Source organism: Gobio gobio (assembly GCF_949357685.1).
Source record: "Gobio gobio genome assembly, chromosome: 23".
Classification (NCBI taxonomy): domain Eukaryota; kingdom Metazoa; phylum Chordata; class Actinopteri; order Cypriniformes; family Gobionidae; genus Gobio; species Gobio gobio.
This window is the reverse complement of record NC_137119.1, coordinates 20,759,850-20,784,915: the sequence shown is the minus strand read 5'-3', so window position 1 is coordinate 20,784,915 and position 25,066 is coordinate 20,759,850. Positions and strand designations below refer to the sequence as shown.

Sequence of the window (25,066 nt, the reverse complement as noted above, 5' to 3'; positions counted from 1 at the left end):
ACAAATTAAAAACGAATTCCCTCCTTTTAGGAAAATAGTGGCCGCATTGTTTGTTAACTCGTTTTAATTATAAATGAGGGAACGAATTACAATGCAGCCACAATTTAATAAAATGAGAATATAATAAGTTAAGTGAATTAATTCTTAATTTGTTAATTTGTTGACACAATTTAATTATAACGAGGAACGAATTCGTAGAACGAGTTATACATCCGTGGTCATGTGTAAAACACTGTGACATGCAGACAAAAATATATTTATTGTGGCCACCAACAACCCTGTGTAATATTTATCTAGTTTACACTCAGTTTAACAATCATTTTCATAAAATAAGAAAGTTAGCTCTTACCTCAGCAACTCTTGATTCAAAATGGCAGTTTCTGGCGCATGCTGTGGAGGGCTCATAGGAGAGATCGGCGGGGTTTCCCGACGTATTTATGCAGGGGCCGCTCAAACAACTTAGAAATCTATGTTGCCTGAACTACTCTGATTAAACGGAGTAGTTGGGCACTGCTAAACTTAATATCTTAAGTATACTCAACATTTTAGTTGAACTGACTTATGAAAATTAGTTGAGGTAGCAAAAGCCTCAAATCCTTTTTTACAGTGTATAGGAATTTTAGCTTTTGATATTTTCACCTATTCGTGACCTGGTAGCAGGGCTACTATCAATATCTAAACCATAAAACATTTTCATTACTTGAAATAAAATAAACATTAACTAATAAAAAATAAAATATAAACTTAGGGCCCTATCATACACCCGGCGCAATGTGGTTTTTTTAGCCCGACGTAATTATCATTTTCAAATCCTGCGCCCGTTGTTTAAATAGCAAATGCATTTGTGCCCATTTGTTCGCCCATGGGCGTGCTAGTCTGAAAAGAGGTGTGTTCAGGTGCATTGTTGGCGCGTTGTTATTTTGGGGCAACTTAAAACGACTGCGCCATTGACCAACTGAAACCAATGGTGAGTTTTGGTCAGTCAATGGTGTTTTTTTGTTATTTAAAGAGTGCGTTAGTAATATGCACCCAACATTTTAAAATATTAAAACAAACATTTTTAAATATTAAAAATAAAAGGATTCCTCTCTGGAAAAGTCCGCTCACCATGGTGCAAGCACAACTGGCTTTTAAAGGGAATGGGAGATGAGACTCTGATTGGTTTATTGCACGTTACGCCCAAAACACACCTATAACTCATTAAGAAAATAGGAACAACCCTTTTAGACCATGCGCGGGGTGCGCAGACTGTTTTTAAACTAGCAAAAGTGGATTTGGTCAAGTGCACCTGTGCCATGCGCTTTAGGCCATGCGCTTAGATCGTTAAAATAGGGCCCTTAAACTTAAACATGGCAACATTTCTCATTAGTTGACATATTAAAATTACTAAAACTTTAACTTAAATGAAAACAGAAAAAAATATCTAATTCCAAATATTAACAAACTATAATACAGTAACCTAAAACTGGTTAACTGGTTTTATTCCAGTCAGAAATGTGATTTAATATTGCTGAATCAACCTAAATATATTAATTTATACCAACAAAATAAATGTTTATGGGTTCAAAAAAAACACTACCTGGTAGTTATTAGAGTAATGAAGTACTGCTTGTGATGACTAAATATGTTTGAAAATGTAGATGTTTTGCTTTCCCAGAAAAGAATGGTGTACCTTTGAAACAGCGCTCCCTTCCGAAGCAGCAGGTCCACTACTTGTGTGTGTCCTGCCCTTGACGCAAGATGGAGGGGTGTCAGACCCTTTTCGTCCCAATCATTCAGCATTTTGGAGTCCGTGAGGGTCTCCAGCAGCCTGTGGCATGTGTTTAAACGCCCATATCTGACAGATATTGGAGAAGACATAATATGAACAGGTTTGGGAGCATGTGAAATGTGAAAGTTTGGAGTTTTTCTGCATTCATTTGCATAAATTCCAGCAAAATTCTCATAAATGGTCAGGAACGATATGTTATTGTAGGTCAAAACTTATTACTTATAAGACAATAAGCACAAAGATCTGGCTTTGATATAGCTCTGACTGCATTACAAACGTTCTCACTCTGCAGCAAAGTGAAGCGCTGATTTCTTCTCCCGTGACTTTTGACCCAAGAAGATATTGAGACCCAGCATATTTTTGACCGAATCGTGAATGCCAAGTTTGCAGGCGTAGTGCAGAGGAGTGCAGCCTTCAACATCCTCATCAGACAACATCTCCTTCACGGCATTACTCTGGAGGAGGCAATGGGTTCTCATAACTATATACAGAACATACGCATGTTCAAAACAATGCATTATGTAATAATCCATAACAACACAGGGTCACTTGGACTCTTCAGGCTTTCTTTTGAAACGAAAGTGTACTGCATTTGACAAACTGAACTTGATGTTTAGGAAGATTTTCACACCTGTAGGACTGTCTCAGGAAGATTTTTCAGCCCTTTTGGTTGAAGAATGACAAAGTGGAGGAAGCTGCGACCTGCTTTGTCTTTGATTTTGAAATCGGCACCTTTTTTCAATAGGACAACATGTTAAATATGCAGAAACGTGTATGCAAATGATATTGAAGATAAAATGTGTTGAAAATTCATGAAAATGTTTTACCAATTGACAGTAAAAATGCAACGGTTTTCCAAGCACCGCAGTTGGAGGCCACCAGCAGTGGAGACAGTCCCTTACAGTCAATGCAGTCAATTTCTGCTCCCTTTCCAAGACAAATGAGATCCGAATAACAGTGAATTACCGGCTTTATCAAAGGACATACGATAAGATATTGAGATATGTGGTTGACATTCGTCTTATCAAAAGATCAATACAAAGAAACGCAGTTTGCTGGTTCACAAAGTGCACATACAGGTGTGAGTTTGGATGTTTCAACCACTTACATTCTCACAAAACAGCCATTCAAACATTTACCTTTGAAATAAGATATTCAACCAACTCGATATGATCAAACAATGTGGCTCTATTAGGAAAAGAAAGTAATTGTTAATCATTGAAGCAAAGAAATTAATCAACAAATATAGCTACAAATTCCAATAGGATCACCATTATAAATACATTTGTTTGGTCATAGCAAAAAGTGCTTTAAAAGCCATAAGTAGAATTAGTTTTAAAAGTTGTACCAACAAGAATACATATCAGGAGTATATATATATATATATATATATATATATATATATATATATATATATATATATATATATATATATATATATATATATATATATATATATATATATATATATATATATATATATACACACACACAGTTTGTAAAGGTTTTTTCTTTCAGTTTTTTACTTTAGATATTTACAAATATATTTGTCAATAATGTCATTTTTTTATTTAATATTAACATGTAACTGTTATATAATTATTTTAAAAAAAAAGATTATTTAAATATTTTTACCATAAAGTCCTCACATAAACTCTCTTGATACTTTAAGACGTTAATAAAGAGATAAGATAAATCTAATGTATACGAATCAAGCAGTTTAATCCATGTCTACTGATGAGACACAATAGCTTTATATGAGGAACAAATTTAATTCACATATAAATATTGATCAGTGATCAAACAGAACATTCAAATTTGGTCAGTGGAAGCTCAAGTATGCTTGATTCATATGAATTTATGTGTCTCTTTATGAAAGTTTTGGATGAATCGATTTTCAATGGAGGGACAGAAATCACTCAGTTTCATTAAAAATATCTTCATTTGTGTTTTGGCTATGAACAAAAGTCTTATGGATTTGGAACCACATGAGAGTGATTAATTGATGACAGAATTTTTATTTTTGGGTGAACTGTCCCTTTAACATGAACTGAGATCAGCTCTAAGATAAATCAGAAGGCTAGTTCACTTCATAACGACTACTAAAGAGCAGTATGGCATCACACTGACCTATGTAAGGGGGTCTGATTGGCTCCATCCCTGATATTGATGATGTCTTCCACTCTTTTGTAAGAGGAAAGCATGATTTTGACGGCATCCAGAGCACCCTGAGTGCAGGCAAAGTGGAGGGCCGTAGATTTGTCACACTGCAAAACAATCAAGCCACACATACACTGACACTGAAATGGAAGTCAGCTATTAGCCTGACATAAGGCAAGGCAGGGCAAGGTAATGCAAGAGGGGGACAATCTCTCAGCTGCTGCACCAATAACGCAAACCATTAATGAGAGAGCACCCTGAATTGCTGTGGCAATGGACAGAACGGCCAAGCTCAGTTATAGACGTAAGTGGCTGCAATTTGTATCAATTTAACTATCTGAAGCAATTACTGAATGCATCAACCCTGCTGCTACAGACTGAAGACGACAAATGGAGGAGTGTGAGTGTGTTTGTGTCTGTGTGGTCGAGACCGAGAGTCAGGATATCGGGCTGCTTTTGTATTCATTGCAAACCACATTCTTCTATGGCTGCATTTCATGAAAGGACTTTTTTTCAGAATCGTGACATTATAGCCTGACATTAGGCATATTTAACAATTTTTGTCCCCAAACTTCTTACTGAGTATGGCGTGGTTTAATGTATCAAAAAGCTTTTACAGAAATAAGTCTTGATGATAATGGGCTCATGATTATATTATGTCAAATTGCAGAGTATCTTATTACAGCTGTAGGAGGAGTATGATAAAATATGTTTATGACTAAATTCAAATTGCTGGATAATCTAGTCAGCAGAAAGGTGGAGTGGTTTCAACCTGCCATGATTTCTGTTTATAGGCCATTCTATTGAAGCCCATTTCCTCCACATAAGAGAAAAACATGCTCTGGTAAATCACAATTATAACATGTCAAATTAGATCAAATGTAATAACTATTGTCTTATAATTTTGTCTTTTTGTCACAATTTTGACCTTTTTATGTGTATGTTCATTTATTTTATGTTATTATTTTGAATAGTTTACGTTTTTAATGTCATAATTTTAAGTCTCTTTGTTTCATAATTATGATTTTAGGTTTCTGTTCTAAACCAAATGGTATGGAAGCACAAAGAATCAAGCTTTGGTCAATCATAATTATGACATCAAATGTTGAAATTATGACAAAAAATATTTTGACATAAAAATGTCCAGGATTGAAATTGAAAGTTCCAAAGTCTCCAAAGTCCCACAGTTTATATTTAAAAAAAAAGCTGTGGTGGAATGTAACGAAGTACAAATACTTCGTTACTTTACCTAAGTACATTTTTCACGTATCTGTACTTTACTCAGAGGTGTCAAGAAACGAAGTACAAATACTTCGTTACCTTACTTAAGTAGAAATTTTGAGTATCTGTACTTTACTGGAGTAATTATTTTTCAGCCTACTTTTTACTTCTACTCCTTACATTTTAAAAATAGCCTCGTTACTCCTATTCCATTTCGGCATGTTTTCATTACGGCTTGTCATAAAAAAAAAAACTATCCAGATAAATCGCGCCATCCGGACAGAGTGAATTTGATTGTGGTTGGATGAGAAGGATAAACACAAACCGTTCTGACACCCTACTGGGCTATAGGCGATCAATCACGCCTGCACCTGCACAAATCACACACCATGTTGCCAGATAGGGCAGGTACTCGCCGACGAGCACGCACTTTCAGCCAATCAGCGATCAGCAGGCAGACGTGCTCATTCATGACTTTAGCCGGGTTTTTAGCGCGATAACTCGTACCTGTATATTCCAGTGATCGCTATGCCAGTGGCATAGATATACAGTAAGTTGTATTTACAGTAAAGAGTGGGAGAGTGACTCAACTCTCAAACGTGACTTACACCTGTGACTCGAAGACTCTTTATAAATATAACCGTGACTCCTGTCCATCATCATATACACACTTAGGACATCTGACTGCAACAAGCAACCCCGACAGATGCTGAAAGATGTTAAAATCAACGATTAATCCATTTTGACTGTGCATGTGCAATGTACTTCACGAAAGACATACTGTAGTTTTGTTAAAGCAAAGTGCAACACAAAGGTAAGCGCATTGTTGTTATTTATTTGTTGACGGATTATTGTACAGTAACATGTATATGCATTAACGTGTGAAATGCCTGTTTATTACATTGCTTTTGCATGTAAATTGGCTTCTTACTGTTGACATTGAAAATTATGTAGCCTATGTGTTTTTCTGAGGGATAGCCGTTTTGACAGTTTCTACCTGGACATATAGTCATATTTGATCCGTTTTACTGGGATTTTTTTTTTTTTTTAATCATCAATGTTATGTTTTAAGGAGATAAAATGGTAACTTACTTATCAAGATTGATTGGTATGGCAATAAAATAATATATTATTTTGGCAGTTAAAGTTTTTTTTTTTTTTTTTTCTTGGAGTGACTAGTTGCCTATAAGTATTGTAAAGGTGCAAAAAGTCAAAATTGTTATCAATAACCAGGCATGTTATCAATAACCATTTTTTAATATATATATAAATGTACATTTGGTGAGGTTTTTGGGCTGGAAATCGTCGACCCAATCTGGCCACACTAATCACACATTCAAAAAATGGTTATTGATAACATGCCTCTGAATTTTGACTTTTTGCACCTTTACAATATTTATAGGCAACTAGTCATCAAATCTTCCGCTCCATGAAACACATTAATGCTCAGTAGTATATGGTTCTTTAATGTATTTGCATTGTCCTAAAATGCGTTCATTTTCAATGGGAATATATGCGGCTGAAACGCGTAGCCAAGTGCATCTAAAAATTTTCAACATTAACTTTTTAATATAACATTATAGTCATTATGGCCTTTAGAAAAATGTATGCACTGTGGCGCGGCCTAATCTTTTGTCCTTAAAGGGATACTTCAAGATATTTTTGAAGAATGTTTATAACCAAGCAGATAGAGCAACCATTGACTGCCATAGTAGGGGAAAATGCTATGGCAGTCAATGGTTGCATATAATCTGCTTGTTTACAAACATTCTTCAATCTTCAAAACGAAGAAACTCATATCGGTTGGAACAACTTGAGGGTGAGTAAATGATGAAAGAATTTTCATTTTTGGGTGAACTACCCCTTTAATGGCATTTTTTCCCCTTATATTACTTTTACTTTTATAGTTTAAGTAGTTTTGAAACCAGTACTTTAAACATTTACTTGAGTAAAAAGCTTGAGTTGATACTTCAACTTCTACAGAAGTCTTTTTAAACCCCAGTATCTATACTTCTACCTGAGTAATGAATGTGAATACTTTTGACACATCTGACTTTACTTAAGTAGAATCAATAGTGCATACTTTTTACTTTTACTTCGTTACATTTCTACAACATTTCGTTACATTTTCGTTACATTTTCTGATCAGTTTCAGGGCTCAACATTAACGCTTGTCCTCTTGTAATGAACTGACGGTAAGGTTGCGCTGTTGTGGCTTGCGCAGCCTCATGAGGAGAAATGGAAACAAATCAGCGCCGCTCACAGAGAGAAACGACTGCCTCATTCTTGAACGAATCGACTCAATGATTCACTCATTAATACCTGCCGCCACCTACTGGCAGTTTAGTTTAATGTTAAAACATTCTTTCCAACCTTTCTTATTTGTATTCAAAAAAATATTAAAAACAATCTCATATAACATCATTTAATTAAGTTGTAATTTTTCAGTGCAAATTATTTAATTTGATTGGTAACAGCCCTATATTGTCTTATTCTAATTTTATAGGCTATTGATAACATTTAAGAATATAAAAGGAAAGCTGAAGAATATACTATATTTAATAAGATTAGGGGAAAAATGTCCTTTATAAAAGGAAAAAAATCATAAATATGCAGATTTAAATACGTCAAAGCTGTTCACTGAACACTATAGTTTAAATTGCTTCAGAATAATTAAACTCTGCAGATCACCCTGATAACCAGAATTGTAAGTCAGAATATAAACACAGATGGTGAGCATAATTACATTAACCCAAAACTAACTTAGTTAAAATGCCACAGCCCATAATGTTTTTTTTAAATATTATTTTATTATTTATTTTTATTAGAATATAGACATTAAGAGAATACATTGTTATGCAAGTACTTTTACTTTTAATACTTAAAGTACATTTAAAATCAGGTACTTTTTACTTAAGTAGGGTTGTCATTGTGGTACTTCTACTTTTACTAAAGTAAATATATCTCTGGGTATTTGTACTTTTACTTAAGTACTGAGATTCAGTACTTCCTCCACCACTGAAAAAAAGAACGTTTCGGTGAATGAAAACAGAATTTTCATTTCAAATTTGGTTGAACTATTCCTATCAGACTTTCCCATTAGTGTGTCAAATTTAAAAATATATATATATATATTTCAACAATATTATACAGTTATATGCATGCCACAGAAAAAAAAAAAAACTATTTCTTTTGCGTCACAAACCTTGGGTCATCGAGTCTGGTGAGTTCTTTGATAATTTTAGTTTTGCTTTCCCTTTCGGGCTTTCCCTATTTAACTTTCCCTTTCGGGGGAACTCAACATTTCATCAGAATGTTAATGCTATGAGCTTGCTTCTGCATGATTGCATCTGAAGCACATGGGAAATCACTCCAATCTCATTGGCAAAACCTTGTGCAATGACAGATGACGTGCACCCGGAAGCTATAAAGGACACTCGGACCAAACATCATCAGCTTCTGTAATTTTATTAAGCGCTCATTGTCATTGTGAGTTGGCTTCATTCGTGACCCTGAAGCACCTATGTTGGATATTGTAAGCGTCGAGGCAGGGGAGTTTGAGGATTCGCCATCTCTCTCCCCTGCTTATGAGGAAAGTTTGAAGGTTGTGACTCACTCACTAAACATTGATTGGCCAGCCGAGAAGATCGCAAGAGAAAGTTAGATCAGAGAAGGGAATGAGATGCTGGGTCGCTTTACCATAATTCCTGCATGCCTGAGAGCGACTTACTTTAGCCAATAGAAGCTGATGATGTTTGGTCTCGATGTCTTTTTTTTTTTTGGCTCTGTCATCTGTCACAGGACTACGTCTCACCAATGAGATTGAAGTGATTTTACACATGCTTCAGATGCAGGTCACGCAGAAGCGTACCCATAGCGTCAACATTCTGACGCAGCATCTTGTTCCCTCCTCGGAGAATCATGGTTACAGTCCTAACGGAGACATGTTATACCTATTGAAACAGCAGTTACCTGTCGCTGATCCACTCTGGCTCCTTTAATGATGCAAAGTTTGATCACCTCAATGTTTCCCCCACGTACAGCTAGATGGAGGGGGCTGCTTTTGGTCTTATCCGAAAAGTTAATGTGCACTGAAGTGGAATAGCCCAGCTCTTCTCCTTCATGAGGATGAGAAAGAGAGCAGATGAAAGTTCAGTTTTATTTTATTTTTTTCATACTTGACAGTTCATACAGATGAAAGAAGATGCAGAGGCATTTTCAAAAAAAAAATATTTTGTCATCATTTGCTGACCCTAATGTCATTCCACAACTCAGGGTTCAATCTCTAAAAACAATCTCATATAACATCATTTAATTAAGTTGTAATTTTTCAGTGCAAATTATTTAATTTGATTGGTAACAGCCCTATATTGTCTTATTCTAATTTTATAGGCTATTGATAACATTTAAGAATATAAAAGGAAAGCTGAAGCATATCCTATATTTAATAAGATTAGGGGAAAAATGTCCTTTATAAAAGGAAAAAAAATCATTTGTTCATACAGATGAAAGAAGATGCAGAGGCATTTTCAAAAAAAAAATATTTTGTCATCATTTGCTGACCCTAATGTCATTCCACAACTCCAGTAGCACACAAAAGGTTCATTTTTGAATATAATGACATGAATTCAAGACTTCTGGAGTCATACAATAGCTAAAACTTGGAATATAGTGCAAGAGGCATATGGGCCCCTTTTTATGGTGCTTTTGCATCTTTTTTTGATGCACCAGTCCCCTTTTTGCATGTTTTTTTGACACACCAGTCACCATTTATTGCAAATGCATGGAAAAAGAGTGACCAGTGGTCTACATTATTTACATTAATTAATTAATATACTTTTTTTTTTTTTATAGGAAAACGTAAAGTAATACAGATTTGAAATTATATGAGGGTGTAAAGGATGACTGATTTTTTTTTTTTTTTTTTTTTGCAGGAACTATCCCTTTGATGTCACAAACCTTAATCACAATGAAAGCATGACTGCTTTGTTTGGCTACCATGTGACATGCTTGCAAATAAATCCCATAGCGCCGGAGGTTGCCAGTCATGTTTGACCTGTTGACCCTTCTATCTGTTTTAAATGTTTTGAATTTCAGCATCTAAAAAAACTGGACTGTAATGTAAATGAAATCTGTGTCATTTGTCTCTAAGCCAAAGGGAGCTGTCGGAAAAACCCACACAAATATTTATGTCTTGAACACATCCTTCCGGACCACCTATGCATTGTGCAGAATCTGAGTGTCTGTCTAAGCAGCATGGTGAATGGGTTGGGAGTGGATTCGTCATGGTGAATTGGTGGAACATGTATATTAAACTTGCTTACCAATTTTCAAAACCAGCTCCATGGCCTCTTTGGCACCTGCAAAAGCAACTATATGGATGCCATAGTGACCCAGTTTGTTCTGAAGACACATCTTGGCACCACGTTTGAACTGTAAGGAAAGAAAATAATCACTTGTATTGCACAATATGTGAGATTCTGGATTATGTCTGTCACACTTCATTTTATTTGCCCTTTGCACTCACAAGAGAATGGAGAGCTTGGCAATTATTACTGCAGCAGGCCAGCATCAGAGGGGTGTTTCCCAGATCCCCCTCCAGATTGACATCTGTTCTGTCACAGGACAGAAGGACCTGTGCCAGACATGAGCAAAATGTTCATCATTATCTGCAAGGCACTCTATTAATATAATTCTTTCAGCATTTCAGCCCAACAGGAAGAACATTCTACATGGAAGATGCCCTTAAGTTTCCCACTGAGCTCTCCCTATGCTATCGAATAAATATCTCACAAGCCAGAAAATCTGTATGACTGTGATTCAACTGTAGGCACGAGGACGAGAATGAGATTACAAGTGTGAAATCGCTTCTGTAGAACTGTTCATTAAACAGTTAATACTAAACAGTGTTGGGGAGTAGTTAACTACAAGTAGCGACGCTAGTAACTTAACTACATTTTTCAGTAGCTTGTCAGTAGCTCAGTTGCTTTTAAAACAATGTAGCTTTTCCAGTAGCTAACTACTTTTTCAAGCAAGAAGAGGTGTAGGGCGACCAAAAGCTACATTACATTTTGTGTTTTGACGATCCTGCAATGCATTGAAGCAGCACAGTGTTTTCTTCTTATTTGATCACATTCTAAAATCACGCATTACCGCCATCTATTGTTTCATCGCGCATCTTGCGGCTTTACGGTTCACAGAGAAGAGATCGTCTGATGATTATCTAAAGGACGTACAAGAGTGGGTTGATAACTTAACACAAATCAAATAGTAAAGGTTACACTTGATTTATAGCCTACAAACAAAAGATTAAAACGCTGACTGTGTCGAAGACTTCAAGCACATACAGGTGAATAATAGCTTTTTTAAATTGATTATCCTGCTAAAGAACCTGAAAGATCACTAATGTGGTGTTTGCGTCATTGAACTGGCAAAGCATCTGTCAATTGAACAGAAAACAATATTGCAAAATAGTGTAGTGCACTTATCCCACGGCAAAGGCTCTGATCAAATTAAATAGGTTGCGCGGGTTTCAGAATGAAGTGCACTGTTCACGCAAGCAGCGCATGATTCGCGTCTCAGAGCGGCTCTGATCACACACCGTATGATGCATCACTGCACGTGCTGTGAGTTTACCTGCATTTTGTCTACTCCTGTGTATCCAAGTTGCTTATATTTTGTTCTTGCATTGATGTGACATGACATTTGTAACGATTTTGCACTTTGACAGTCAGTTTGAGATATAGACTACATTTGAGTATTGTAGCTATATTTGGATAGTTTACAAAATAAAACTTTACTCTTATCATAATTGTATTGCATTGTGTTGTTTTAAACCCCAAACATTTAACTTGAAACATTCTTCACTAACGATTATTCAGTTATTTGTAAATAACAGAAAAAAAAAATTTCAAAGTAGTTTCGATGTAGCTACACTGTAAAAAAAAAAATCCCCATTAAATTTACGGTAAAAAACCGGCAGCTGTGGTTGCCAGAACTTTACTGTAAAAAATACGGCAGTAACGTTTTAGGTTTTACGGGACAGCACCATATAATTTAAAGGTTTATAATGTAATAATAACGTTTAAAAAAACTTTTATTTTAGAGTTCAAAACCATATAATTTAAAGGTTTATATTGTAATAACTACGTGTACACTATAAAAAACTCACGGTAAAAACCCTATTTCATTAACTGAAATAATGTTAAATTACCGACCAATTGAAATACTAATATCTGTTATGCACCTTTGATACTGACAAGCACCAATCACAGTGGTGATGAGAATCACGTGATGAATCAAAGCTCATCACAAGCAGCTAATCAGTGGACAATACTATGTAGAAGGTGCACAGTCATTCACGCAAACACTAAACACCATCATGGTAACACACATGAAATTTAAAAAATGCAATAAACATTAATTTAACAACATTAGATGTAACATAAAACCCTAATGTACATAATTGATTAGAACAAACTAAGACAAAACAGTTATTTCAATGAAAATACATCAAATGCGAAGTGTCACGCAGGGAATTCTGGGAATGTCAATTTACGGGCTTTCACTTTAAATTACACAATGAATATTTCTTTTTCACTTCCAAAAACTGTAAATTTAACGGTATTTTACTGTAAATTAAATGTAAGGTTAGTCACCGTATATAGTACTGAAACTTTCTGTTAACCAATTAACCATTTTTCACTGTAGCATTTTTACAGTCTTTTACTGTTTAAATCACAATGATTTTTTACAGTGTAGCTATATTTTAGTAGTAACTTGTAGTGTATCTAACTACTTTTTCATAAGGGTAGCTTGACTGTAGTTTAACTACTTTAATTTATAAGTAGCTTGTAGCTTGTCAAACTACTGTTTCAGAGTAGCTTCCCCAACACTGATATTAAGTAACTTACATTTTATACACAATATTGTAAGGTAACATTTCTACTTTTAACATTTCTCTAAGTTTTTGTTATTATATTTCAGCTTTATTCAATTACCAAAAAAAAAGATGTATAATTCCAACAAAGCCACAACAGAATCGATGCTGAATGAATCGGTTAAATGAACAATTCAGTGATTCACTCATAAAGTCACTGGCTGAAATCACAAAAGCATAGAATGCTAATGCTGAAGTTCTGAAACAACTTTATACAGCAGAAATAATAAGAATACAATGCTACAAATTCAGGCAGTTACTTGAATGGAAAGTATGTGAAAAACATTAGTATGTCTGAATTCATAGCATTCCAAAAAGTGTAGACAGATGAGTTCATAGCATTCCAAAAACAAAAAGGCACCCAGCAGGATTCTGAAGTGAATGGTGAATGAATGAAATTCATACTACCATATTCATACTGTATAACAGGGGTGCTCCTGGAGGGCCACTGTCCTGCAGAGTTTTGCTCCAACCCCAATGAAACACAGCTGAACCAGCTAATCAAGGTCTTACTAGGCATACTAGAAACTTCCAGCAGGTGTGTTGAGGCAAGCTGGAGATAAACTCTGCAGGACAGTGGCCCTCTAGGACCGAGTTTGGACACCCCTGCTATAGAACATATTTTTTGATGGTCCTAAAGTTAGTTTCAAAACGAGTAGTAGTAGATATTAGTCAGTGTGCAATTTCAGACACAGGTAGTGTTTTTTGAATAAATCAGTTTTGTGAATGATTCAAATGACAGAAATAAAAAGTCCTGTCATGAAACTCGGAAATATGGCCCAGAATGATAGGTCCTTAACTTTTAACTATTTGTTAGCCATCACATCGTTATCTACATAGCACAGCTGATTGGTTGCTGTGGCATCAGCGGCCAATGAGCTCAGCATTTAAATACTGGCAGTGTTTGCTGTTAGCAGTCTGCAGCGCGCTTTCAGTAATCTCCCACCTTCCCCAGCTCCACCTGTATAGATCTATTATGGGGATATTTCATGTATGTTATATGTGCAGCAGCGGCAGCATGTCTGTGAATATATTGGCAGTAGCAAGTCTCTGTACTTGCTCTGCAGCAGCAATAATCAAATACAGTACATTAACATTGCCATATCCATTACCATGCCAATCTCTCCGAGTTTTCAACAAATTTAATTGGAAAGTATCCAAATTTTCATTATTGTTTATGATGAGAATATTAACACTAGATTATTAATAATTGAGCAACAAAAATAATTGATACAAATTGAGCACCAAATCAGCATATTAGTATGATTTCTGAAGGATAATGTGACAATGAAGACTGAAGTAATGTCTGCTGAAAATTCGTCTTTGCCATTACAGGTATATATTAATGGGCGTCGGAACCATTGTATGTGGTTTTTGTACCCACCCACTTTTTATGATCAATGGTATTGGACCCACACACTTTTATCGTCTCTAATTCAGCACGTCCATTTACCTACCCCTAACCGATAAACACAGATAGACGCTTTATTTCCACTTTTCTAATATTTTCTTATTTTTTATTGAAAATAGATGCCTTTCCGATCTGATATGTGATGGGAAAAGGTGGAGTGGAGTGAGTTCGGCAAAAGGAGGATTCAAACCTCAGTTCGATTTGCGTCAAAACTTGATGTCATGCATCTTACCCCTACACTATTGCAACTCTCAAAAATATGGTGATTTCCGTAATTTTGTCTTTCCCAAGCAGACATTTAGCAAACAAGGCAATATTTGTACTTAATGTAAATGGCATCTACTCCAGTAAAAATTTTCTGAGAGAGGACCCACCCACATTTATTTTGCTTCCGACGCCCATGTACAAATTATATTTGAAAATATATTAAAATAGAAAACAGTAGGTTACACTTTATTTTAGTTATAACTATACATTTAAATACTAATTAATATTAATTAATAACATGTACTTATGATATAATAAGGGTTAGGGTTGGGTTTAGTTGCATATAATTATGCATAATTTAATGTTATTACTACAGATGGTATATGTAAAAAGGACACAAAACAGTTCTTTAATTCAGTTCTAAAATTCAGAATATGTTTTTACTGTGGTTTTTGATCAAATAAATTATAAGCATAAGGGACTTGTATAATTTCGACAATGTATCTTTAATGCTGTCTGATGCACATCATAACAAAACTCAGAACGCATATCTTTACCGCTCTTTGCCCTGACAGTAACAGATTACCAGAAGCATGTGTGACTGACCTCTACTAGATGATTGTATCTTTTAGTGACAGCCAGATGCAGAGGGCCCATCATGCTGCTGTTGAGGATGTTGGGGTCAGCACCCAGCTCCAGCAGTAATTCACAGCTCTGCTGTTGATCCTGCTCCACAGCCCAGTGCAGAGGAGTTCTGCCTTGCTCATCTTGTACATTCAGCTCTGCAAAGCAAAAAAACACTAAATATATGCCATGGTTTTGACGTTCAGGACAGTAGGACATTCAATAAGCGTTCCGAGATAAGCAGTGTGTCATAACGATGAGTCAAAACCTTATTTGGAAAGGCACTAATAATGACTTCAAAGCAAATAATGAATTCTACCAAATAATAGGAAAATGTTTGTTTACAGATAAAAAAAAAACATATTTAAAATTACTACGCAATTGCAATTTTGTGAAGGGCTGAAGGTAATAAATTGTGAACTTTTGAATAAAAATGTGCAGAAGTTTTGATTTCAAGTTCAAATAGGATAGCCGTCTCCTTTAGAGGATTATTGTAAAATATTTCAGTAATATTGTGAAATATTATTACACTTTAAAATAGCTCTTCTGTTTTAATATAGTTTAAAATGTAATTTATTTCTGTGATGTCAAAGCTGAATTTTCAGCATCATTACTTAAAGCTGTGTCCGTAACTTTTTTGTGTTCAAGATTTACAAAAATTATATAATGAGAATGTACAACATGAACCGTGTTTTTGTCTTCCCCTGAATCATTATGGTACACTTATAATAAGTGTTTATTTTGGGATTATTTCAGACCAGATTGGTAGTAACCGCTGCTGAGGAGCACAGTCCCTGCATGACTCGCCATAGACATAAACAGAGAGAAGTAGCTCCGGCTGCAATGTTCTTCAGCGAGACGCATGCAGTTCTGTTTATTAACCGCTAGAGCGCAAAAAGTTACTGCAGCTTTAAATTAAGTGATCTTGACTTGTCACATGAATGATCCTTCAAAAATCAGAAAATGCTGATTGTGTGCTCAATTATTATTGTTGCTCAATTATTAATAAATGTTCTTATTTTTATCAATGTTGAAATTATTTTAAATATTTTTTCTTAATATTTTTGTGGATACAAATACATTATTTGATGAATAGAAAGGTATGAAGAACAGCATTTATTTTAAATAGAAATCTTTTGTAAAAATATAAATGTATTTACTGTCTCTTTCGATCAATTGAATCGACCCTTGCTGAAAAGTATTATTATATTTTTATATATTACTTACCCTAAACCTTTGAATGGTAGTGTATCATGGTTTGCACAAAATAAAAAGAGAGAGATATTAAGCAGCACAACTGTTTTCAACATTGATAATAATAATAATAATGAATATTTCTTGAGCAGAAAATCAGCATATTAGAATGATTTAGGAAGGATCATATGACACTGAAGACTGGAGTAATGATGCTGAAAATTCAGCTTTACCATCATATAAATATTTGTGAACCTGTCAAGACAAGTTCAGACTTCATTGATTCAGTTCAGAGTTCAGAAATGTCAGGGATGGATCTAATAATGCCAAAAACGCTATATCAGGGTGAGCAACTAACATCATACTAAGGCTAAGGTTTAGTTAAGGGTTACTATTTGTGTCAGCTTTGTTTAGGCAACTGTGGTTAAAATGACCAATGCAATCTTTAGAATTTGCTACGGGGGGAGTTTGGGACTGATTTGAGAAAAAAAATCATTAGTATTTAGCTGGTTGTTCAGCTGATCTCGCATAGCCAGCTAACAAGTGTCTAAAACCCCTCTAAAACCAGAACAGATCTCTTGGGCTAGAGACCAGCTAACCACCTTGGGCTGGTTAAAGTTGTTTATTTCTACAGGATATTGCACTGTAATAGATGTAATTAAGAAGAGAAATGTGCACTCTGAATATCATTTGGTAGTGAGTGAACCGGTGGCTCTGTTTTGTCAATGATTTATTGAAGTACTGTGTTCACAATAAGCAGCCCAGTGACGTAAGTGTGTGATCCCTGAGGAGATTATGTGATAGTTTTATAATCATTAGAACATAATGACACATTGACCTGATGTGATCTGAATAGCAAAAGACTGGTGCGAATAAACAAGGCCTAAGGACAAGGCCTTCAAAACAAATCTATACATTTACAATGCAATTAGTGCAAAGCATAGACTCAAGTGTAATTTCTCAAAATATGTTGTTTGTTATGATGGTTAAAATGTCATTTTATGTAGATTATGAAGATCACGTATTTGCTGCCTCAAGAGTCATATCCAATTTCTTAATTCAACTGGATCCTAAACTTTGAAGTTGTTTACTTCCTTGATTGATCTAAAAGTAGTCTTATGACCTTCTACAAAATGTTAGTTGCATGTATGGGTTGTCAGATTTAATTAATTATGAAATGTCACTGATTTTGCTGTTTGCTGGGATTATCTGTTTGTTTGACAGTGCAGCTAATGGTGTAGTGGCGTTAGAAATTGTATGTTCCCAGTACGTTCTCAGAACATCCCCGCTGGTGTAAAGGACATCACCTAGTAATGTTCCCAGAACGTTCCAAGACGGTCATGATGTGGAGTTCTTTAAATGTGTCAGGGACGTTATTTGGCGGACTTTCACGGAACATTCAGGATGTTCTCGGAATGTTTAGGGGACCATATTTTATTTGGAAATTTTATGTTCCCAGAACATTCTCAGAACGTCCCCGTTGGTGTCAAGGACGTTCCTAGAACGTTCTTAGACATTCATGATGTGGAGTTCTTTAAAGGGTTGGGGGACATTATTTTGTGGACCTTCACAGAACATTCTCGGAACGTTTAGAAGACCATATTTTATTTGGAAACTTGATGTTCCCAGAACATTCTCAGAATGTCCCCGCTGGTGTCAAGGACGTTGCCTGGTAACGTTCCTAAAACGTTCCGAGACAGTCATGATGAGGAGTTCTTTAAAGGGTTGGTGGACATAATTTGGCGGACCTTCACAGAACATTCAGGACTTTCTCGGAACGTTTAGGGGATCACATTTTATTTGGAAATTTGATGTTCCCAGAAAATTCTCAGAACGTCCCCGCTGGTGTCAAGGACGTCGCCTGGTAACGTTCCTAAAATGTTCTGAGACAGTGATGTTGTGGAGTTCTTTAAACTCTTTGGGGATGTTATTTGGTGGACATTCCCGGAACATTCAGGACGTTCTCAGAACGTTTAGGGGACCATATTTTATTTGGAAATTTGATGTTCCCAGAACGGTCCCCGCTGGTGTAAAAGACGTTTTCCTTCAGGGAAAATTCAGGACTTTCTGGGAATGTTTAGGGGACAATTAATATAGGTATATGTTACATAACATATAGTATATGTTATATTTTGGTCCTATTTAGGTCCTTCTCAAAGATGGATCAATACCAACCTTTCGTGATCCAACTTCATATCCAGAATACGCAAGTTTGCCAACTTGCCTTTCTGAATGTGCCAATGTGGCTAAAGTTACCATTGTCTCTCACTGTATTCACAGAGACCAGGGGCCTCATTTATAAAACTTTTATTGAGTAGTTAACTTTTATTGAGTCCGAGTGGACCATGTTCTCCACCTCCCTTGTCAAAGCAGCCGCTCGGAGCTGTGGACGCAAGGTCTCCGGTTGGCTTGTGGGACTCCTGAGGCAGCTGACAGGTACTGGCAGGCTAAGCGGACTGCAGCCCGGGTGGTTGTGGAGGCAAAAACTCGAGCCTGGGAGGAGTTCGGTGAGGCCATGGAAAAGGACTATCGGCTGGCCTCGAAGAGATTCTGCCAAACCGTCCGGCGCCTCAGGAGGGGGAAGCAGTGCCCTACCAACGCTGTTTACAGTGGCGATGGGCGGCTATTGACCTCAACTGGGGATGTCGTCGGACGGTGGAAGGAATACTTCGAGGATCTCCTCAATCCCGCCATCACGTCTTCCATTGAGGAAGCAGAGGCTGGGGGCTCAGAGGAGTACTCGTCCATCACCCAAGCTGAAGTCACCGAGGTGGTCAAGAAACTCCTCGCTGGCAAGGCACCGGGGGTGGATGAGATCCGCCCTGAGTACCTCAAGTCTCTGGATGTTGTGGGGCTGTCTTGGCTGACACGTCTCTGCAGCATCTCGTGGCGGTCGGGGACAGTGCCTCTGGGATGGCAGACCGGGGTGGTGGTCCCTCTTTTTAAGAAGGGGGACCGGAGGGTGTGTTCCAACTACAAGGGGATCACACTTCTCAGCCTCCCCGGGAAAGTCTATGCCAGGGTACTGGAGAGGAGAAAACGGCCGATAGTAGAACCTCGGATTCAGGAGGAACAGTCTGGTTTTCGTCCGGGCCGTGGTACACTGGACCAGCTCTAAAACAACCCAAACACACTTATATACATATAGAATGCTGCATTAAACAATTTTGTAATGAAAAAAAATCTCCATAGTGGATTCCAAGTGATCAAGGGCTTAGGACAGCCTTTCTCAAACTTTTTTCAGTCAGGGCACCTTTCAAAAGTGCATAAAATTTCAAGGCACCCCAGTTTAAAATATAATTTAAAAACACTGCATAACCCAAATTTAAATGCAAATGTCCTGTTTATTTAGACAGGACAGTAATGAACAGAGCATAATACGAACTGTAAATAACAATAATAATAACAACTTTATAGCAACTTTATAGCACCTTTAAAAACACAGGTTTGCAAAGTAATTATATATATATATATATGTTTATCTAAAATTAATTTACAATTTTATTAATCCGCTCATATGTTTAACCCTTTCACACGTAAATTTAAAACATTCTGGCTGACCCTCCAGCGTGAGTTTTTCAAAGCGACCGTTATTAATGTGTCACTTTATGGTTTCCATGGTGACGCGTCATTGCTTGTCACGTGACACACCGCAGCAACAACAGAGCTGAATGAATGATGATCTGCTTTTATGTCATTTTTCCTTTTTTATTCAAAATATTCACAAATTTGTTAGATATGGCCTGAAATATCTGATATTCCGATTGTCAAATATATACAAGTGGAAGTGTTTTGTCGTTTAAACACCTTTAAAACGATCGCGTTAGTTGAGCTGTATGCACGATGGGCGCCGCCATCGCCGCCGCAGGCGCAGTTCAGAAAATCGGATCTGTTGGATTTACAAGACGTGAATTCCTCCACTTCTCCCAAAATACATAAAAGTAAGTGGCAGGTGAACTGGGAGAAGAATAGAGTAAACTTTAAAGTTACTTACACAATGTGTATCTGATATGAATAAAACTAATTATAATGGAAAGGATTATTATTGCCTCTTCATTTTTCATCATTGTGTATTATACAAACTCTAAATGTATTGTTTTTTTAGTACGTATACGTATGAAACCTAAAATAAACATTATGTGGCTGAAAACACTGAAAAGTTGTGATATATGACAAGTCTGAGCGCGCCTGTCTCTGGCTCAGTGCAAGCCAACGCGAAAGCACATTTGAATTTACATTTGAATGAACGTGATGCACTGACCGTTCTAATCACATGTGTGAATGTGTGATAGTACGTGCGAAAGGGTTAAAAAGAAGAAGAATGTATTTATGTAAATTCAAATATATTTTATATATGAAATTTCATATTTGTTTTTTTTTTTTAGCCTACGTAATTTTTTGGCGGCACCCCTGACACAGTCAGGGGGCACCCCAGTGTGCCGCGGCACCCACTTTGAGAAAGGCTGGCTTAGGATGTTCCAGTTAAGCCCATCGCAAATGTACCTCCAGTAGTGGGCACTCATGCAACGTAAGCAATGACGCACATCCGAGTGAACAAGATGGAGGGAAGTTAGCAAGTGAAGGGCATAATAAAAACCAGCTGGAACGCAGCACATTTCTGTTTGGCTCAGGGGAACAACCCACATGCGTTTCCTTGACGAATGAATGCTGCAGATTTTGATGACGCATCCATGCTTACTACAGAGCCTTTGAATGATCAATCAAAAAAAAAGCTGAAATTCTCCTCTTTACGGTGCATTTTACAGCATACAGATTGGATCAGCGGTTTAAAAGTTATCAAACATTTTAGAACGACAGTTAATTTAGCCGCAGGCGGCTGTCTCGGTCTTTAAGGGTTAAACTCTCAGTTAAACTACAATTGACTGCAAGCTCACATTCAGATCTGCATCCAATCAACAACTGATAGACAGAACTAAGTCACTATCCTACATTTTTTTGAGCATCACAATATGGAAGTAAAAACCTGCCCTTACTTCGATTACATTGTAATTTAAAACCGTGTCGAGGAGTAAGTCTTACCCTCAGGACCCACAGTAGAAACAATGAGCCGAATTATGTCCAGGTTTCCTCCGGCTGAGGCATACTGCAGTGGGCTAGCTCCGTTCTCATCCCTGAAGCTTAGGTTTTCTGGACTTATCTGGATCAGGTGATTGATGGCAGAAGCCTTCCCTTTGAAAGCCAACTGGCAGATGAACAGATTTTAAAAGCATCATGCCAAAGAAAGTTGAAACACAACACAAGTCAGTTTCAGTTACCTGGTATTTTTTCTGGTTGCTATTGTACTGGATAGGTAAGTAAACATATACACACATGCTGATGGCATCATCTTTTGTAAATATTTGTGCTCCCATCCGCCCTCAGCTTTCCAAAACACATCTATAGGAGAAACAACACGCACCTCAAACACATCCTGAGAATCCAGGCCTGTTTCCCCTTCATTTATCACACATTTGTAGAAGCTGTTTTGCCTCACAAACTCCTTTCCAAACTGCATTTGGTGAGCTTAGTGAGGATATTCTGAAAAGACAATTCAATTGGTGATATTAATAACCTCAGAATGGCATTGATTGTGTTTTCTTTTGTGCGCTGAGGCTCAAGGTTAAACTGAGAGCAGGTGATTGGACTTGCACACAATAACCTCACCAGTGATGCCAGTCTACCATGCAAATTATGTACAGACTGGTGTGAGCAAAGCATTGTAGAAAAAAAGCCATTGATGGTAAAGAGCCTCTCACAGATATTAGTGCAAGTCTGAGAACAATTATGCTTCTACTTCAGTGAATCTGTCTACTTATAATGACAACTGGTTTCTTTATTGAGGGCGGAATTACTTTTTGAAAGTGTGATTCGATATTAATTATTGCTTTTGTTCTTTCTTTTTTTTTCCATTGAACGTGAATATCCACATTGGCCAGCTTTAAACTGGCATGACTAGAATGGATTCAAAGACAAACATTGATTGTTTGTGATTGTGAAAGACTACTGAACATAATCTGAACCCTTTGACCGAATATGTCAGTTGTTGAACAACAGTAAAGCAACCCATTTGAAAATGTTGTGGTTCCTACATTACAAGCTACTACACTGAACTACATTAAAGCTATTTAATGTGCTACATTTTTTAAATATATAACTATAGACAATATCATTTATTTTTGCTATTAGAGGAGTAGTATTTCTCTAACAAAAAACAAACACATTAAACAGATACTTTTACACTAAAAAAAAATCAGGTCTCCAATTGAACATTTTCTAGTGACTGATCACATCTAAATTTTTTAGTTGGTAGAAAATTTTCAATTGGAGACCTGAATTTTTTTTACAGTGTATGCTTGCATACTGCTAAACATTGACAAAATACATTTTTATCAGATTTATGCATGTAAAATGTACAGTATTTTTCTTTGCAGAAAACAGAGAGAAACTATTGATTACCCATGCTGCACTACTTGTCCCTCGTCTGAATACCACCTACTTCTGTAGGCTATAGTAAGTTGCAAGTCATGGCTCATGGCTGTGATGTAAACTATAGGCATTTGGCTGTTTTAATGGACCCTGTTTTTTAAAAACAGTTTCATGGAAATAAAGCATTCAAATAAAATTGATTTACTAAAATGATTTTCCAACGCTATATGAGTAATCACAAAATTGAGTGAGTTAGCAATCACAATTAACATGAAGAATGAGCTGTTGTCATGCTTCACCTCAGATAACCACAATGCTGAGAATCAGTCAGTGATGGGTGTACAGAAGCAGGAACATCAAATGCACAAAACAACCGCCTGTCTGATTGGAACTACAGAAAAGGCTTTACTCCATTTCAACTGTTTACTGATGTCCACACACTGAGCCTTCCAGACTGAGGTGTCAAATTACTCAAGATCCAAACACTTGCTGACAACATCCACGTGCTTTTAAATTCAGATCGAGGCAGTGCAGAGTGCATCTTTTGTGTGAGACTATTCTTGGGAAACGGTCCAATTCAGTAACTTTGCAATAGAACATCTAATTTATCAAGGAAAACACATTATATCCTTTGCCAGATAAATGTACTAATTGATGGATTTTCATCTGTGTAATTTGTAGCAGACAGTGAATGCAGGAAGTCTTTTTATTTTCAAGATGAAGCACTAAAGATGGTTGCCAAGCAGTGAGCAAACACTGCTAAATAAGACAGACCCGGGCTGCTGTAAACGCAACAGTCTGCTCATGGAATACGGCCTGTTGCACAGGTGTGCTGAGATGCAAATTGTTTTCTTTTGTTTTTGTTTTCATCAAGTCATTTTTATACTCTGAGAATTTGCAACATATAATAGACGAGAAAATACAGATTGTTGTTCTCCAGAGTTTACCCATTATCTATAATGTGATTACCGGTAGTATTGAACTTATCAAGCCATGCCTCCTCTAACAGTGACTCTTTAAAGTTCATTATTAAAAATGTGTCATAGAAAGTATACCAGCAACAGTAGAACATAATAAATTATGAATAAAAACGTTTTATTCACAGTTGTGGAACGTAATTTTTTTTGTGAAATTAGAGTTGATAGTTCATTAGAGTCAATGAAAATATTATTATTAAAAATATATATAGCATAAGACTCATGCACCCAATCATGCATTGGTATTGTACTCAAACTGAATATAAAGGCATAATTTGTCATTGTAATTGAATACTTACTAATCATAAATCAAAAATAAAGTCAAAATACATAGTCATATATTTTATATCACATACACATATCACACACTTAAATGGTTGTTAGATGACAGACATAAAGAGAAGATATTTTTTCCTACCTAGATGATGTGTCTGCTGAGCAGTTGTGTGCTGTGGTCTTGCTCTCTCTCAGTATGAAGTGAGTTATATACTGTGTTGGTTGAAGGAGATCCAGTTACAGTGGCTCTCACTCATCTGGTAATGTCATCTGACACTATCATTAAAGCCCATGCTAATTTGACATGAGACTTCAGTACTTCAAATGCTGGTAAATTTAAAAGTGAATGTCCTGACAATGGCCTGTGGTTTCACGTGTAATATTACTTCCCAGAACTGAAAAAAAGTATTTATGAAAAAAAGAAAAAATGTGGCTTGTGGCTTCCTCAGAGTACCGAAATCTTTAAAAATTGATCTTTGGTTTGTCCTTGGTTAAACCTTTGCATTATTTAAAAGGAAACGCTTGAAAAGTTATACAAATAATATTTAAATGATGATGACTTAGTAAAAAAAAAAAAAAAATCAATAGTTTTTAGCTTTTGCATGTTACACTTATTAGGTTACAGAACTAACTAACTAACTAACTAACTAACTAACTAACTAACTAACTAACTAACTAACTAACTAACTAACTAACTAACTAACTAACTAACTAACTAACTAACTACCTAACTAACTAACTAACTAACTAACTAACTAACTAACTAACTAACTAACTAACTAACTAACTATATATCTATAACACACCCATTAAAAAGGTTCAAACATTCACTGATGCATTATGAGCCAGGGGGTGAAAAC

General features: G+C 36.3%; 1 protein-coding gene across 1 annotated transcript in view; it reads right to left on the bottom strand.

Annotated features, from left to right (window-relative positions):
* trpa1b (transient receptor potential cation channel, subfamily A, member 1b) overlaps positions 1-24,409 on the bottom strand; it is a 61,102-nt gene extending 36,693 nt beyond the window's left edge. The window contains exons 1-13 of the mRNA XM_079805736.1: positions 24,349-24,409; positions 21,947-22,065; positions 21,568-21,730; positions 15,316-15,491; positions 10,680-10,787; positions 10,477-10,585; positions 9,125-9,270; positions 3,902-4,038; positions 2,911-2,959; positions 2,599-2,698; positions 2,403-2,503; positions 2,057-2,226; positions 1,673-1,837 (exon numbers count right to left, since the gene is read on the bottom strand). Of these exons, the coding sequence (XP_079661862.1) occupies positions 1,673-1,837; positions 2,057-2,226; positions 2,403-2,503; positions 2,599-2,698; positions 2,911-2,959; positions 3,902-4,038; positions 9,125-9,270; positions 10,477-10,585; positions 10,680-10,787; positions 15,316-15,491; positions 21,568-21,730; positions 21,947-22,042 (1,520 nt within the window). The 5' untranslated portion in view covers positions 22,043-22,065; positions 24,349-24,409. The remainder of the gene's footprint in view (positions 1-1,672; positions 1,838-2,056; positions 2,227-2,402; positions 2,504-2,598; positions 2,699-2,910; positions 2,960-3,901; positions 4,039-9,124; positions 9,271-10,476; positions 10,586-10,679; positions 10,788-15,315; positions 15,492-21,567; positions 21,731-21,946; positions 22,066-24,348) is intronic.
* Between the last annotated feature and the right edge of the window lie 657 nt (positions 24,410-25,066).